The sequence below is a fragment of the Marmota flaviventris genome, chromosome 17 (assembly GCF_047511675.1).
Source record: "Marmota flaviventris isolate mMarFla1 chromosome 17, mMarFla1.hap1, whole genome shotgun sequence".
Classification (NCBI taxonomy): domain Eukaryota; kingdom Metazoa; phylum Chordata; class Mammalia; order Rodentia; family Sciuridae; genus Marmota; species Marmota flaviventris.
The window spans coordinates 59,642,770-59,657,885 of NC_092514.1; the positions used below are offsets into that span (position 1 = coordinate 59,642,770).

The window sequence follows — 15,116 nt, forward strand, 5'->3', positions numbered from 1 at the left end:
AAAAATAAATAAATAAAGCTTAAGTTACAGTTTTAGAGAGCTGGACCTGAAGTTTTTGACCCCCACCATGGCCCTAGGCTTACATTAGGGTGTTAGACTGCAGCAAGCTCTCAGGTCGGCCCAAAGAGGACTTGGGGCTCTGCAGTCCATGGATAGAATTCCAAAGATGAATCTTCCTGTGAAGTTTAAGCTGCTTTTTAAGTTCCTTGACCTCTGCTTTACGCTGTTTCTTCTCAGCTCGCAATCTCTGCTTTTCTGCTTTAAGAAAATTCTTATCAACCTGTTTCTGGAGCCTGTGAGATAATAAACAAACGTCTTTAAAAAACAAGAAATGCACTCACAAACAAATCTCAAAGCAATTTGGAGCCAAGTCCAGTCCTTATCAGTGTCAACTTCTAATTTAGCTTCTTAAATTCTAGTACGGTTATCATTGCCACTTCATTAGCTTTGGATAATTGCCTTCATTATAGCACATCAACAAAAAGAGTAGAAATAAGGAGACTATCTACAGTCTATGACATTACATATTATCACCATATTTTTTGTTTTTGTTTTTTTGAGTACTGGTAATTGAACCCAGGGGCACTTTACTATTGAGCTATATCCCAGTCTTTTTTTTTTTTTAATTTTTTAGTTGTAATTGGACACAGTACTTTTATTCCACTCATTCATTTTTATGTGGTGCTGAGGAGCGAACCCAGAGCCCTGCACATGCTAGGCAAGTGCTCTAATGCTGAGCCACAACCCCAGCCCACATCCCAGCTCTTTTTGAGACAGGGTCTCACTAAATTGCTGAGGCTGGCCTCAAACTTAATCCTCCTGATTTAGCCTCCCAAGTGATTGTGTCACCATGTCCAGCTCACCAGATTTTTTTTTTTTTGAATCAGGATTGAACCTAGAGAAGCTTAAAAACTGAGCCACACCCCCAACCCTTTTTATTTTTTATTTTCTGATAGGGTCTTGCTAAATTGCTGAGGCTGGCTTTGAACTTGTGATCCTCCTGCCTCAGCATCCCCAGTCTCTGAGGATTTCAGGTGTCTGCCACCACGCCTGGCTCAGAATTTGTTTTAGGAATCTTTTTATTTTATTTTTTTAAATGTAATTGTATTTTTTATACCTTTATTTATTTTTATGTGGTGCTGAAGATCAAAACTCAGTGCCTCAGACATGATAGGCAAGCATCCTACCAATGAGCTACAACTGCAGCCCCAGATTTTTTTTATCATTAGCATTCTGTGTTACCAGAACCAAGAAGCCAATCAGAGAACAATGATCTCCAACTATATGGTTTTACCTGACTTGTTCCAGAGCAGCAGGAAGACGAGGAGTAGAGTACTTTGACTGAGGAAATTGTTCAGAGGAACTCACAACAGGTCTCCGTAATTTCAGCAGGACATGGTTAGTGTCATGGGCATATGGTCCTGCTTCACAATCTTCACAGATGTTGTAGGATGGGCATAGGCTTGAGGAAAAGAATGGCAGAGTACAGAATGGCATAGCAGGTACCAAGGTAGGGAGGTGAAGATAAGACTTCTATATTTGCTCCAATACCATCTTGGTGGTAATCTGACCAGGCCCCTCACCATACCGAGTCTTAATGTTCCTCATAAATAAAATGAGGATAATAACATTTAACCTGCATCCATTTCTGTGGGACAATCTAAGTGAGGAAGCAAGATATGAAAGCATTTGGAACAAGAGGGGAACTATCCTTAGTTATCTAATTTTGTTTTGGGGAACATGACTTTGCCTGGCTCTGTTAATCCAAATGCATATCTGAACACAGCAATCTGAATAGTCATCCCTCAACCCACAAAGCACATGTGTGCTTCCCTTCTAGAGCTACAACATCTAATGTTCAGACACACCCAATTTTCTTTTACCAACCGAGAATGCTAGGAAGTTACTGCTTTAAAGCCCATCAATCCTAGCTATTCTCAGGCAACTGCTTACCTACACTGGTAGCGCACACCAATGATCCTCCTTTGGCAGTTGCTGCAAGCAATATGCCAGCTGAACTGGTTTTCTGGCAGAAATAGTGTTTCCTCTGAAATAGGCATTGAGACTTCTGAGGGACAAGAACCCAAAGGTGGGTTTTGGAGAACAAGCTTCTCATGTAATTTCTGTTCAAGCTTCTCAACTGTTTCTTTAACCACTTGCTCTCTGAACTAGAACACAGAACAGAAGATGGAGACAACTCAGTTCCAATATTGCAAAAAGCTGTAACAATATCAACAAATCTGAAACCTCACTATCTCTGGTATAACATAAGAACATAATAAACAACTAATACCTAAAGAATGAAATAAACAGAAATGTAACAAAAGGTCCATTCCTAGTTCAAAGAAAACAACAAATCCTTTTGATTTGTTGCTCACTAGGCGAGCGCTCTACTGCTGAGCCACAACCCCAGCCCACCCCCCACAGCCTTTTTTTTTTTTTTAATTTATTTTGAGACAAGGTCTCATTAAGTTGTTTAGGTGCTCCCTAAGTTGCTGAGCCTGGCTTAGAACTTGCAATCCTTCTGCCTCAGCCTCCTGAGTCGCTGGGTTTACAGGTGTAAGCCATCATGCCCTGCCCCAGCCCTTTTTATTTTTCTTTGTGACAGGATTTAAGTTGCCCTTGTTGGCCTCATATTTATGGTCCTCCTGCCTCAGCCTCCCAGGTAGCTGGGATGACAAGTGTGCACCACCACATGTGGCCAAATATTCTTGACTAGATCTACCAAGTTTGGAAATCACTAGCTACCACTCTTCAAGATTCACTTGCACCAGAGGCAGCAGCTATCTGGGTTCAGCTTTTTTTTTTTTTTAATAAAGGTTTTTTTTTTTTTTTTCTTTAGAGAGAGAGAATTTTTGATATTTATTTTTTAGTTATCACGAACACAACATCTTTGTTTGTATGTGGTGCTGAGAATCGAACTCGGGCCGCACGCATGCCAGGCGAGCGCGCTACCGCTTGAGCCACATCCCCAGCCCTGGGTTCAGCTTTTTATTTTCCATATTCCACCTGGGCCAACAATGCTGCTAAAACCTAATCCAGAGAGAACACTCACTGTCTCCAAGTAGCTTGTGAACCAGTCTGGAGGCTTGTCTTGAGGCTGGTCTTTGTCACATGGGGTAAGTGGAAATGGCTGTATGAAAACACAATTCAAGATCTTGAAGTTTACTTTTTCTATTTAAATTAATTGCCCTGAAATGTATTATTTTGAATTTGTCAAACTATACAGCATAAGGTTTTAAATAATCATGGTGTAAAGGAATACAAAAGGAAAATAAAGCCTCTATCCTACTCTGCTCTCCCTTCTCCAGAAACAAACCAAGAAGTTTCAAAAAGTCAGACAGATGGTCCCAATAACTTTTCTTTTTGGTACTGGGGCTTGAACCCAGAGTCATTAACCACTAAGTCATATCCCCACCCCTTTTCTTTACATTTTGAGACAAGGTCTTGCTAAGTTGCTGAAGTTGGTCTTGAACTTGCAATCCTCCTGCCTCAGCCTCTTGAGTTTCTGGGAATACAGGCATGTGTCACCACGCCTGGCCAACTCCCACATATTTGATGAATACTCAAATCTTATAGAAAAGAAAATGAGATGTAAGGTGAGAGAATTTGACAGACAGGTCCATCTCTTCATACCTGGGCTGCAGGTTCCTCTGGGGTCTTCATGTCTGATCCCAAGACTCTCACCAGTGAAGAATAATGTGCAAGTGGCTTCTTCCCTGTCCTGGCAGCTACTCGTTTTTCTGCTACAACTGGGAGTGGGGTTTCATCAACAACATGGTGCCCTTCATGTACTTGCATCTGCAGTTGGTTTCCCTGCTTAACTGCCATCTGAGAGCATATGTTATGAAACAAAAACACATTGTGTGATTTTCTTTTTCCCAAAGGAAATTTCAAAACACATGAATAGTATGGTAAATTAGAGAATTTGGAAACTTTTGTTTGCATTGTTAAATAAATATACAGGTTGAGCATCCCTAACCTAAAAATATGAAATAAATTCAAAATTTTATGCATACTGGCATGATGCCACAAGTGGGAAATGTTAATCTGATCTCATATGAGTTGCAGTCAAAATGCTAGAATACTAGGAATATTGTAAAAAATTATCAGGCTGTGTATAAGGTCTATGTGACATATAATTCAATTCAAGTTTAGACTTGGGTCCCCCCAAGATATCTGATTATGTATATGCATATATACCCCCCCCCCAAAAAAAGAAAGAAAATTCCAACACTTAATTTTTGGATAAGGGATACCCAATTTATCCATTACTATCCCTTCTATTTCCTTGCCAAGATTATTATCTATGAGTAGTTTTGCTGTTAAACCTAAACAGAAAGTTTTTAGTGAAGTGACTTGGTGAGATTTTTTCATTAACTGAATTATTACCTTTTTTTTTTCCTTTTTGTACTAGGGATTGAACCAGGGGCACTTTGCCACTGAGCTACATTATCCCCAGACCTTTTCATTTTTTATTTTTACACAGGGTCTCATTAAGTTGCCAGGTTGGCCTTGAGTTTGCAATCCTTCTGCATTAACTTTCCTTAGTAAGGAAACTTAAGTATGTGGTACTGAGGCTTTCAATTTTTTTTTTTTTTTTTTTTTTGGTAGCAGGTATTGAACTCAAGGGCACTTGACCACTGAGCTACATCCCTTGCCCTATTTTGCATTTTATTTAGAAATAGGGTCTCACTGAGTTGCTAAGGACCTCACTAAGTTGCTGAGGCTGGCTTTGAACTCTTGATTCGCCTGTCTCAGCCTCCCAAGCTGCTGGGATTACAGGCATGCACCACCATGCCTGGCTCAATTGGTTTTTATGAAATACTCCATCTTTGAATTTTAATCTCTATGATCTCAAAAAAGTCAATCCTAGACTAACAAAACTGGAGGAACTTAAAACCATATCCTACAATGAATCATTTACTTTTCTAACATATTTTGGAAAATAAGCTTAAGTGGTCATATCTTTACAAGTTTAGGGGCCAAGTCAATGGGGTTCTAATTCTCTCTCACTGTCACCAATAACTGTTCTTTATTATTATATTTTTTTGGGTATGGCAGGGGGTCAAGGTACTAGGGATTGGAACCCAGGGCTTTGCATATGCTAGGCAAGTGCTCTATATCTGAGCTATATCCCTAGCACTTTTTGTTTTTATTCTGAGACAGTTCAAGACTGTCCTTGAACTTGGGATCTTTCTGTCTCAGCCTCCTGAATCCTCCTTGGGATTATAGAGGTATACCATTAAGTCCGGGTGCTAACTGTTCTTTTATCTGTTTTTCTACCTTACACTTAAAAGATTTCATTTAAAAAAAAGCACTTCATGGATAACTATATGAGGTGATGGATATGTTTCTTAGCTTGACTTGGTAATAATTTCACAATATACACATGTATCAAAACATGTTGTTCTGGAAGTGTAGCTCAGGAGTAGATCACTTGCCTAGCATGTGCAAGGTCCAGGGTTCAACCCCTATAACCACAAAAAAAGAAACAAAAATCATGGGACTGTATACCTGATTTAAAGAACAAAACAAAACAAAAAACAAGGTCTCCTATGTTGTCCAAGGTGGCCCCCAACTCCTGGGTTCACATGGTCTTCCTGCCTCAGCCTCATGAGTAGCTAGGACTATATGTGCATGACACTATACCCAGCTTCTTTGCATGTTTAAATGACAGGATAATGGCACCAGGACCAGCAATGAGATGAGACAATAACAGAAGAAACTTGTTTTTGGAGTTGCCTTTTGCTGAGATATGCCTTTCCCATCAGAATCTCCCTAAAAATATGTTTCACTGTGTTTTTACTTACTAGTTTTTAATGAAATTCAATTTCAAATTTTTGTCAATAAATCTGTTTAAAATTATTTGCAAACAGATTAAATAACGATTACCTTAAGTGCTTCTTCATATTCTCCTACAAGGACAAAAAAAATACACAGTGAAATTCAGTACAGTCAATTCTGAAGATCTAATTACAGTATGAGGACTATAGTTAATAATAGTGTACTGTATTAAGGATTTTTGCTAAAGGCATAGATTACAGCTGCTCTTACCATGGAGTGGCAGAGGAGGGGTAGAAGGATAGGTAACTATGTGAGAATAAATGTTAATTTTTTTTGTTATAATAATGATTTACTATGCAAATGTATCTCATAACATCATGCTGTTATTTTATACACAAGAAAATTTATTTTTTAAAAAAGTACAGGCAGGGGCTGGGGTTGTGGCTCAGCGGTAGAGCGCCTGTCTAGCATGGGTGGGGCCCAGGTTTGATCCTCAGCACTACATAAAAATAAAGGTATTGTGTTGTGTCCATCTATACCTAAAAAATAAATATTAAAAAATAAATAAACATAAAATAAAGGTATTGTGTCCAACTACAACTAAAAAAATAAATATATATTTTTTAAAAAAGTACAGGCAATTTTAATAAATTTTAAGAAATCTTAGCTTACTATTTTTTTATTAAAAAAAAAAAAAAAAAAAAAACTGGAGGGGACAGTGCTCGGAAAATCCAGGGGTGTCTACTACTGATCTACGTCCCCAGTCCTTTTTATTTTTATTTTGAGTTAGGTTCTCACCAAGTTACCCAGGCTGGCCTCAAACTTGTGCTCCTCCTGCCTCAGCCTCCTGAGTAGCTGGGATTATAGTTACGCACCACCATGCCTGGATATTAGCATCTTAAATACAAGAGAACTTTGCATTAAAGCTATTCAAAGGCACTAATCTTATAAAAAAAAAAAAAAAAAGAAAAAGAAAAAGAAACACAATAAAAACCCAGGGCTGGGGAGGTAGAGTGCTTGCCTAGTATTCATGACACCCTGGGTTTGACCCTCATCACTGCAAAAAAACAAAAAAACACAAAACCTCATGTAACTAATGCCCATGGAGACTGAGATCAATGTCAATTTATAGTATACCAAATTTTATTCTAAAATGAATATTACAGCAAGACCGAGTGTAAGTGGAATCATCTCATTGCTTCAATGAACAGATTATGGCATTTAAGTAAGACTGAATATATCCTCTCAGGGACTCACCTTGACTGTTAATGGATACCTGTAAAAACGAAAAAGCAACAATGATTTCACATGTCACCAGTTGAGTATTTCTTTTCATGGGGGCACGGTGGGGAGGTGATACTGGGGATTGAAATCAGGAGTACTCGACCACTGAGCCACATCCCCAGCCCTATTTTATTTACAGACAGCATCCCACTGAGTTGCTTCGTGCCTCACTTTTACCAAGGCTGGCTTTGAACTCTAGATCCTCCTGCCTCAGCCTCCCCAGCTGCTGGAATTACAGAAGTGCATCACCTGACTTCAATTGAGTATTTCTATTACTAGGAACAGGATAGACACAAAAATCTCAGGTTGGGGGTTCAGATTTCCCAGTACCACTTCTATTCATGAATAATAATTAAGGAATTTTATTTCTTAAGTACTGTGCCTTTCTTTATTTCAGGTACATCAAAAGGCAGCATAATATATGAATTCATATAATAATATATTAGCTCTGAAGCCCAAGGATATGAACTGAACCCCTACTCCATTACTTCCAAGCTTTTGTGCCTTTGGGAAAGTTACTTAAACTTAAGATTGCTACATAATTGTAAAGTAATTTCTCAGATATTCTTCTTCAATGTTGTTTCCCTATTTTTCAACTCCATCGGAGGTGCCACAAATCTTCTTAGAACATGCAATTATCAAATATATTTAAACCACTGTATAAATGAGATAAACACTATTCCTGACTTTTCAAGCCCCATTTCATAATGGAGAAATAAGATCCCTATTTTGAGTATCTAGTAATAGAGCCATAATATAATTTACCTTTTCATTTTCTTCATCTAGGTATTTTATTTGAATAGTGTTCAGGTCAAATGAAACTTTCACCTGCAAATGAAAACCATTTGCTATATGATCCAGACATCAAAAAGGCAGTTTGTAACAGAAACCCTGAAGTCATAAAGGAAAGGGTGGGCACATTTCACTATATATAATTAAACATTTTAAACTAAAAAAAAAAAAAAAAAAAAAGTTACTGATGATTGAACCCAGGGATATTCTAGCACTGAGCTACATCCCTATCCCTTTTTTGTTGTTTTGAGACTGAGTCTCACTAACTTGTTGAGTCTGGCCTTGAATTTGTGATTTTTCCTGCCTTAGCCTCCTGAGTTGCTGGGCTTATAGGTGTGTGCTACCATACTCTGCAAAAATTAAACATTTTATATGGTGAAAAAATACTACAAGTCAAAAGCCAAACAAGAGACTGGGAAAAATATTCGCAACTGATTATAGACAAAAGCTTAATATCCATAACACATAGAAAGCATCAGCAAAACTATAACTAATAAGATTAACAACCCAAGCGAGCCACCATGGTGCATCCCTATAATCCTAGCTACTCTCAGGAGTCGGAGGCAAGAGGATCCCACATTCAAGGCCAGCCTGGGCATCTCAGGAGGACCCTGTCTTAAAATAATACTAAAGAAAAGGGCTGGGGATGCAGCTCAGTGGTTCAACACTTTGTTAGTATGCATGTGGTTCTGAGTTCAATTCCTGGCACTATAAAACAAAACAAAACAAAAACCATGTAAAAATGGCCAAATTTATTCTGAAAATTCAGGAAATAAAAATAATACATAATAAATGTTTGATTTTACCAATAGTCAAAACAATGCAAATTAAAGCAATAAGATATCAATGCATCAGAACAGAAAGAAAACAAAAACCAAAAACAAAACCCAGAGCACTTTTTAGTGTTTATTTTGACAGGGTCTCACTAAGTTGCACAGGCTGGCCTCAAACTGGTGATCCTCTTGCCTTAGCCCCTGAGTAGCTGGGACTATAGGTGTGCCCCACTGAGCCCAGGATACAAGGGTAGGCTTTTAACACCAAGGTTTCATTAGATAAATAAAGGCATGTATGAAACATTCACCATTGCAAACCCAACAAAACCAGAAGAGTACAAAGGGCATCCAAAGACAAGGAAAAGCACTAGCAAAAAAAAGGAACAGTTAAACTGTTGTCTAAGCATTTGTGGGAGTTTTTTCAGGCCAACTTCAGATATTCAACCTCTGACCTGGCAATAAAAACAATCAGGCTCTTGCAAAATACAAGTTATATCCTTAGTAGTGGACAAACAACAGTGACATATCTGCTCTCAGGCAACAGACATTCCTCTGAGGCCTGGTTGGGTAGGACTAATTCTTCAGACTGTTTCTGAATATTTCTAACTCCTATCTCATGTAAATAAAAGTAATTTTACCTTCCCTTTGTAAACTCTTCAAAAGCAACTTAGTTGTTCATTCCCTTTATCAGGGCACATCTTCTACATAAATACTAAATCCCTGTCAAACACAATTTTCCAAAAGGCCCAGAAATGGTAAATATGACAGATTTAACAGCCATGAAATAACACTGCTAAAAATAGCTACTTTGGAAAAAAAAAATCTATGCTTAAATTACTGAGAAGCAAAATAAAACAATACTCACCATAGCTTCAACATCAGCCCAAGTTGTATTTTCTGGATCCGAAACCAGAAAGCTCTGAGTTTCATTTTTAAAAGTCACACTTAGAGTAACCTGTGGTTCCATGCTCTGGGGCTACAGTTGGGAGGGTGGGCAAAAGAGAGAGAGAGAGAAGGAAAAACATATATACACACATTAAAAAGGTTCTGTAAACCGAACAAACATTTACGAATACTTGTGAGGATCTATTATGGACTATGCTTGAGAGTGACAGAAGCAAATAGAGAAACAATGTCCTTACTCTTAGGGAATTCACAATTTAATAGGTGTTTTATTTATTTACTCTGGTGCTGGGGATCAGACTGAAGGGGGATTTTCCACTGAGCTACATCCCCAGCCCTTTTTATTTTGAAATAGGTTTTCACCTTGCTGCTTATGATCTCACCAAATTGCTAAGGCTGGCCTGGAACTTGTGATCTTCCTGCCCTCAGCCTCCCCAGTGGCTTGGATTACAACTGTGTGCCTCTGCTCCCAGTTCTAGTAGGTGCTTTAAACCAATTTCATTGTTAAATAGGAACTGCTGGCTGGGTCTAGTGGCACAGGCCTATAATCCCAACAGCTCAGCAGGAGAAGGATCGAGAGTTCAAAGCCAGCCTCAGCAATGGTGAAGTGCTAAGCAACTCAGTGAGACCCTGTCTCTCTGTGCCCCCGAATCCCCCCCAAAAAACAGAAATTGTTCTAGCTGGGCACAGTGGTCCATGCTTGTAATCTCAGCAATTAGGGAGGCCAAGGCAGGATTCTGTCTTTAAAAAAAAAAAAAAAAAGGAGGGGGGGCGGGGGGGGGGCAGAGGCTGGGGATGTAGCTCAGTTAAGTGTCCCTGGGTTCTGATGATTGAACCCAGGGCCTCACAAGTGCAAGGCAAGCTCTCCCCCTCTGAGCTACGACCCTAGCCTAGAACTATTTCTTCTAAGAAATAAGGATATTAGTGCCCAAACTATGTCATAAAGACTTTGACTTAAATAAAACACAAAAATTTAGTAATTAGAAACCTCCACATTAGAAATAGAAGTCGAGCGAGGTGCAGTGGCATAAGCCTGTTGTCCTAGTTACTTAGGAGGCTGAGGCAGAAGAATTGCTTGAGCCCAGGAGAGGCCAGCCTGGTTAATATAATGTTGAGACCCCATCTCAACAACAACAAAGTCTGCTCAGTATTTAAATTTTGACTACATGCACAGAAATCATCTAGCATTTGTAAAATCTCTAAGGACTGACTGCACTTTATAGGCCCTAGGCAACTTAGCAAGACCCTATCTCAAGAAAAAAATTGGGGGGGACTAGAGTAGATACTAGATTAAGAAATTGTAATGGTATGATAATGGTATCATGGTTGTTTATACACACATGTATACATATGTATATACATATATGTACATATATACACAACCATATATATATATATATGTATATCTTTTTGGTACTGGAGATTTAGCCCAGGAGTGCTTTACCATTGGGCTATACCCCAGCCCTTTTAATTTTTAAATTTAGCAAGACTCTGTCTCAAGGAAAAAAAAAAATCTTTTTAAACCAGAATAGATACTAGATTAAGGAACTATTAACTTCTTAGACACAATAATGGTATTATGGTTGTTTATACACACATACATATCCCAGCCCTCTTAATTTAAATTTGAGCCAGGTTCTCGCTAAGTTGCTTATTGTCCCACTAAGCTGCTGAGGCTGGCCTCAAACTTATGATTCTCCTCCTCAGCCTCCTAAATGGCTGGGATTACAGGTCTATGTGCCCAGGCCCAGCTCATCCCATTTTTAATCTGCAGCTACTCAGATTCTGCCCCGCATATAGGCGATATGAGACGAATAAGTCCTGGAAGTTCCCAAGAAGGGGTAGGAAGACTTAAGTCATTTAACTCTGAACAGTCTGTTCATCTCTGAGCTTTAGTTAATTAATCTGTATAACAGGACTAATATCTCTGCTTTGCCTATCTCACAATTTTATTGTAGGGACTAAATAAAAATGAGGGGGTGCTGGGATTATAGCTTAATGGTAGGGAGATGCTGGCATGTGCAAAGGCATGGGTTTACTCCTCAGCACAAACACAAAAAGTGTGTGCAAGTTCTTTGAAAACATTTAAAATACAAAATTATTATTATAGTAAACCAGTCCTTAGGGCATTAAAATAGTATAAAGCACTGCCCTGTGAAACAATACACTTGAGGTTATCATTCTGAGAATCTTGAACTCTCTGAAGATTACAGATTTTTTTTAAAAACCCATAAATTTTTTCCCGTTCTTTGTCTTCACCTAAAGTTCAGTTCACTGCCAAAATAATACTAGTCTCTAGGCCCAATCCTGCTGCCATCAAGCATTTATTCACATTGCATAAAATTCTTGGAGTCCTCAAGATTGGTCAGAATTCCTATAAAATTCCCAGGACTTTGTGAAAAAAATGAGGGGAATGAAGTGATTGATTCAGTCTGCCAAAAGTGACATTCCAAAATACATTCTCACTTTCCAACTTCAAAAAACATTCTTCCCGCCAGGGATGGTGGCACATGCCTGTATTCCAGCAACTCAGGATGCTGAGGCAGAAGGATCTCAAGTTTTGGGACAGCCTCAGTGACTTAGGCCCTAAGCAACTTATCAAGGCCCTATCTCAAAAATAAAAAGAACTGGGAATGTAGCTCAGTAGCAAAGTACCTCTGGGTTCAATTCCCAGTACCCCACCCAACCCCAAAAGAAAAGAAACATTCTTTTACACTTTTTGAGAATCTGGAAGGAAACTAATGTATCCTTCCCTTTTCTCAAATTATACAATTAGAATTAGTTGGATAATCTGGAACTCACCCAGCTGGTTTGCCAATAGCAGAAAACAGGAAGTCAGAGATTCTAATTCAACTGGACCACAGCCAGGTCTTCATAAAGAACTTCCTAACACCTGACGTGGTGACACATGCCTTTAATCCCATCTACCGTGGAACCTGAGGCAGGATGATCCAAGTTCCAGGCTAGCCTGGACAATTTAGTAAGACTCTGTCTCAAAATAAAATTTATAAAGAGCTGGGGACATAGCTTAGTGGTAGAGTCTTGCCTAGCTTGAGCCAGGCCCTGGATTCATCCACAGTACCAAAAAAAAAAAAAAAAAAAAAAAAAAAAAAAAAAAATTCATGTCCATCTCTTTTGCTTACATTTGAGAATTCTTTCAGTAAGAGCATTAATCTTGAACTTGTGGAAATACCAAAGCTATAGTTAGTTCCATTTGTTCCTGTAGACTTTAAACCAGTAGAATCAGATAACTCGGTCCTAGAACTTCAGCTTTCATAATTGGTGTTATTATAAGTTCATGCTACTGACTCACCTTCACTTGGCACAAATCAGCTTTTCCTCTATGCAGATTTTTTTTCAGCTTCAACAAATACTTTTAATGAAACCGACCTGAGAACCTAATCTTTGATTACTGTCTTCACCAGAAGCCTGTGCAAGCTATCCAGGCTTTCAAATGTGTGACCTGAAAACTAGATAGTTGACAAATAGGAAAGAGTGACTTTCCAACACCAAAAGTCTCAGACCAAGGAGATCTCTTTAAGAGGGTCTCAAAAAAATAATAAAAAAATAAAAAGAGGATGGAATGGGGAAGGTGTATGGGTAATGTCATTTCTTTCTTGCAGTCTTAATCCTAGTCTTCCAATTATCGTTTCCTAGTACTCGATGTCCCCAAGACAGTGTCACCACCCCCTTAGGGCTCTCATTTTCTTTGCCTAGGAGCTTTTGAGCTTTTGAACTGGAGAATCTCGGTCTTCCTTCGGAAGAAACCCAGCGTTCTGATTCACGGACTCTCCATCCCTCCAGCGGTATCCACCCTCACGATCCCTCAGAACACGAATGGCTCTCTCATCTGGTCACTAAAAAGATTGGCTGCCCTAGACACGGAAAAAAGTCTCTCCTCTTTTCAGGAGTATCCTCTGAACTTTCCCAAGCCCTCTTGGTGCGACGTGACCCCACACCAAGGTAACCGCATTTGCTTCCTTACCAGCTCACCGCCCCCGGGGGGCGCTTGCCGGAGGCCAGTGCAAGGACCGTTCGCTTCTTGGCCTGCTGTTATCCCTGCGGGGTGAATCTAACATGGCGGATAGAGACAGGGCCTAGTCCTCTGTTTCTCTGAGTTTCCAAAAAGATGATTGGCTCTGACAATTTGTCCCTCAAAGTTATTACCCTGCTGATTGGTTGAAGCTGCGTTGGCGGGGGCGGGGCAGGACAAGCCTGAACCTCACAACAATAACAAACACTGGGCCGAAGGGGCGGAACTACAGGTGCGCAGACGTGGGCATGGGCGAATTTCCCCTTCCTAGGAGGAGCGGGTAACTCTTGCTTTTCCTCAGTTCACTGACCTTAGAAGACTACTTGCCTGAGACTTGCAGGGCTGATGGGAATTGTAGTCTTTCTAACGTTTAGTCCAGTGTCCACTCTTAAGACGCGAAAAACACAACACTCCAGTCCATAGCTGTTGATGTACATAACGTGAAGAGGTCTCCAATCTACCGACTGGGTTGCCTTAAGAATTGTGTCCGCTTCCGGTGTCGGAAGCTCCTCTTCATAAGACTACAGTTTCCAAGAAACACTGTAGCGAAGGCCTTTCGTTCCGCAATGCATGCTGGAAGTCGCAGCCCCTCCTACCCCACTATCCTCTTATTTACCTAACCTGAAGACTTCCATTGCAGTGGAAGGTTGGGGGGGGCAATGTAGCCTCATTTCCACTGCTTTGGGTACTATGTTGCGCTCTTATTCGAGACTTAGATGACTATTCCAACACTTGTACCGTAATTACTGTGATGTAATACCCCACAGCTGGAAACTTAGAGGCAAGCTGGCGCGCTCGTAATAGAAGACTCAATTCTTTCTCTTCCGTCTCTCGCTCATTACGTCATTCAGGGAAAGAATGGATAACCAATCCCGAGCCCCGAAAGACCCTCGACCCTTTTATGCCCCGCCCTTCCGCCAACGTGTCTTGATCTTGCATTCTGAGAGGCTATCGCTCGGCTGCAAAGGCCAGTTTCCTTGGCGACAGAAAGCGCGGGAATTACAGATAAATTGAAACTGCGACTGCGCGGCGTGAGTTCTTCGAGACTTTCTGGATAGTCCATCCCCGGAGCTTTCTCAGATATCTGGGCCCCTGGGCCCGGGAAACTTGGATGCTTTGCTCTGGGTAAAGATGGAAGAGCCCTAGGGACGGGAGAGGGGTCCAAAGAGTATTCATGGTGACAGGCGGGAGGCTGGTGTGAGAATAGCGTCTCCTAAAGGAGAGCAAGACGGGTGTTATTTGGCTCGGGGAGAAGGTGCGGCGGACGGATCCTGAAGGGCCTAAGACAGTGTGAATCTGAGCGAAATCCTGGGAGGGGAACAGTTTGTGGATTGGAAGGGGCGCTCTCAGGATAGGAAGGCGGCACAATGTGTTGGAGGGAAAATCCTGGTGTTAGAAATTGGAATGTGCCTTGAAGGGGACACCATGAGTATAAGAATATTGGCTGGTAAATGTGAGGAGAGGACCTTGACGAAGAGGAGCAGACAGGATTTTGCGGAAAAGAACCCTTAAGAACTGGATCCGGCAGGACGCGGTGGCCCACT

At 40.3% G+C, this 15,116-nt stretch overlaps 2 protein-coding genes across 8 annotated transcripts in view; one reads left to right on the plus strand and one right to left on the minus strand.

Moving 5' to 3' along the window:
• Window positions 1-13,641, minus strand: part of Nbr1 (NBR1 autophagy cargo receptor) — a 27,848-nt gene extending 14,207 nt beyond the window's left edge. For 2 of the 4 annotated variants that reach the window (XR_011705021.1, XM_027947098.3), the window contains exons 1-5: window positions 3,637-5,823; window positions 3,056-3,133; window positions 1,954-2,168; window positions 1,295-1,462; window positions 84-293 (exon numbers count right to left, since the gene is read on the minus strand). Coding sequence is in view for 3 of the 4 variants with exons in the window: in XM_027947098.3 (XP_027802899.2) it covers window positions 84-293; window positions 1,295-1,462; window positions 1,954-2,168; window positions 3,056-3,133; window positions 3,637-4,017 (1,052 nt within the window). In the remaining variant the exon portion in view is untranslated. Of the gene's footprint in view, window positions 1-83; window positions 294-1,294; window positions 1,463-1,953; window positions 2,169-3,055; window positions 3,134-3,636; window positions 5,826-5,895; window positions 5,919-7,044; window positions 7,064-7,836; window positions 7,900-9,501; window positions 9,613-13,524 lie in introns of those variants that run through there. The other 2 variants (XM_027947099.3, XM_027947100.3) reach the window with 2 other exon arrangements.
• Window positions 13,642-14,597: 956 nt separating this feature from the next.
• Brca1 (BRCA1 DNA repair associated) overlaps window positions 14,598-15,116 on the plus strand; it is a 67,073-nt gene continuing 66,554 nt past the window's right edge. For all 4 annotated transcript variants that reach the window (XM_034635200.2, XM_071603416.1, XM_071603417.1 and 1 more), the window contains exon 1: window positions 14,598-14,697. In XM_034635200.2, coding sequence (XP_034491091.2) covers window positions 14,684-14,697 — 14 coding nt within the window. In that variant the 5' untranslated portion in view covers window positions 14,598-14,683. The remainder of the gene's footprint in view (window positions 14,698-15,116) is intronic.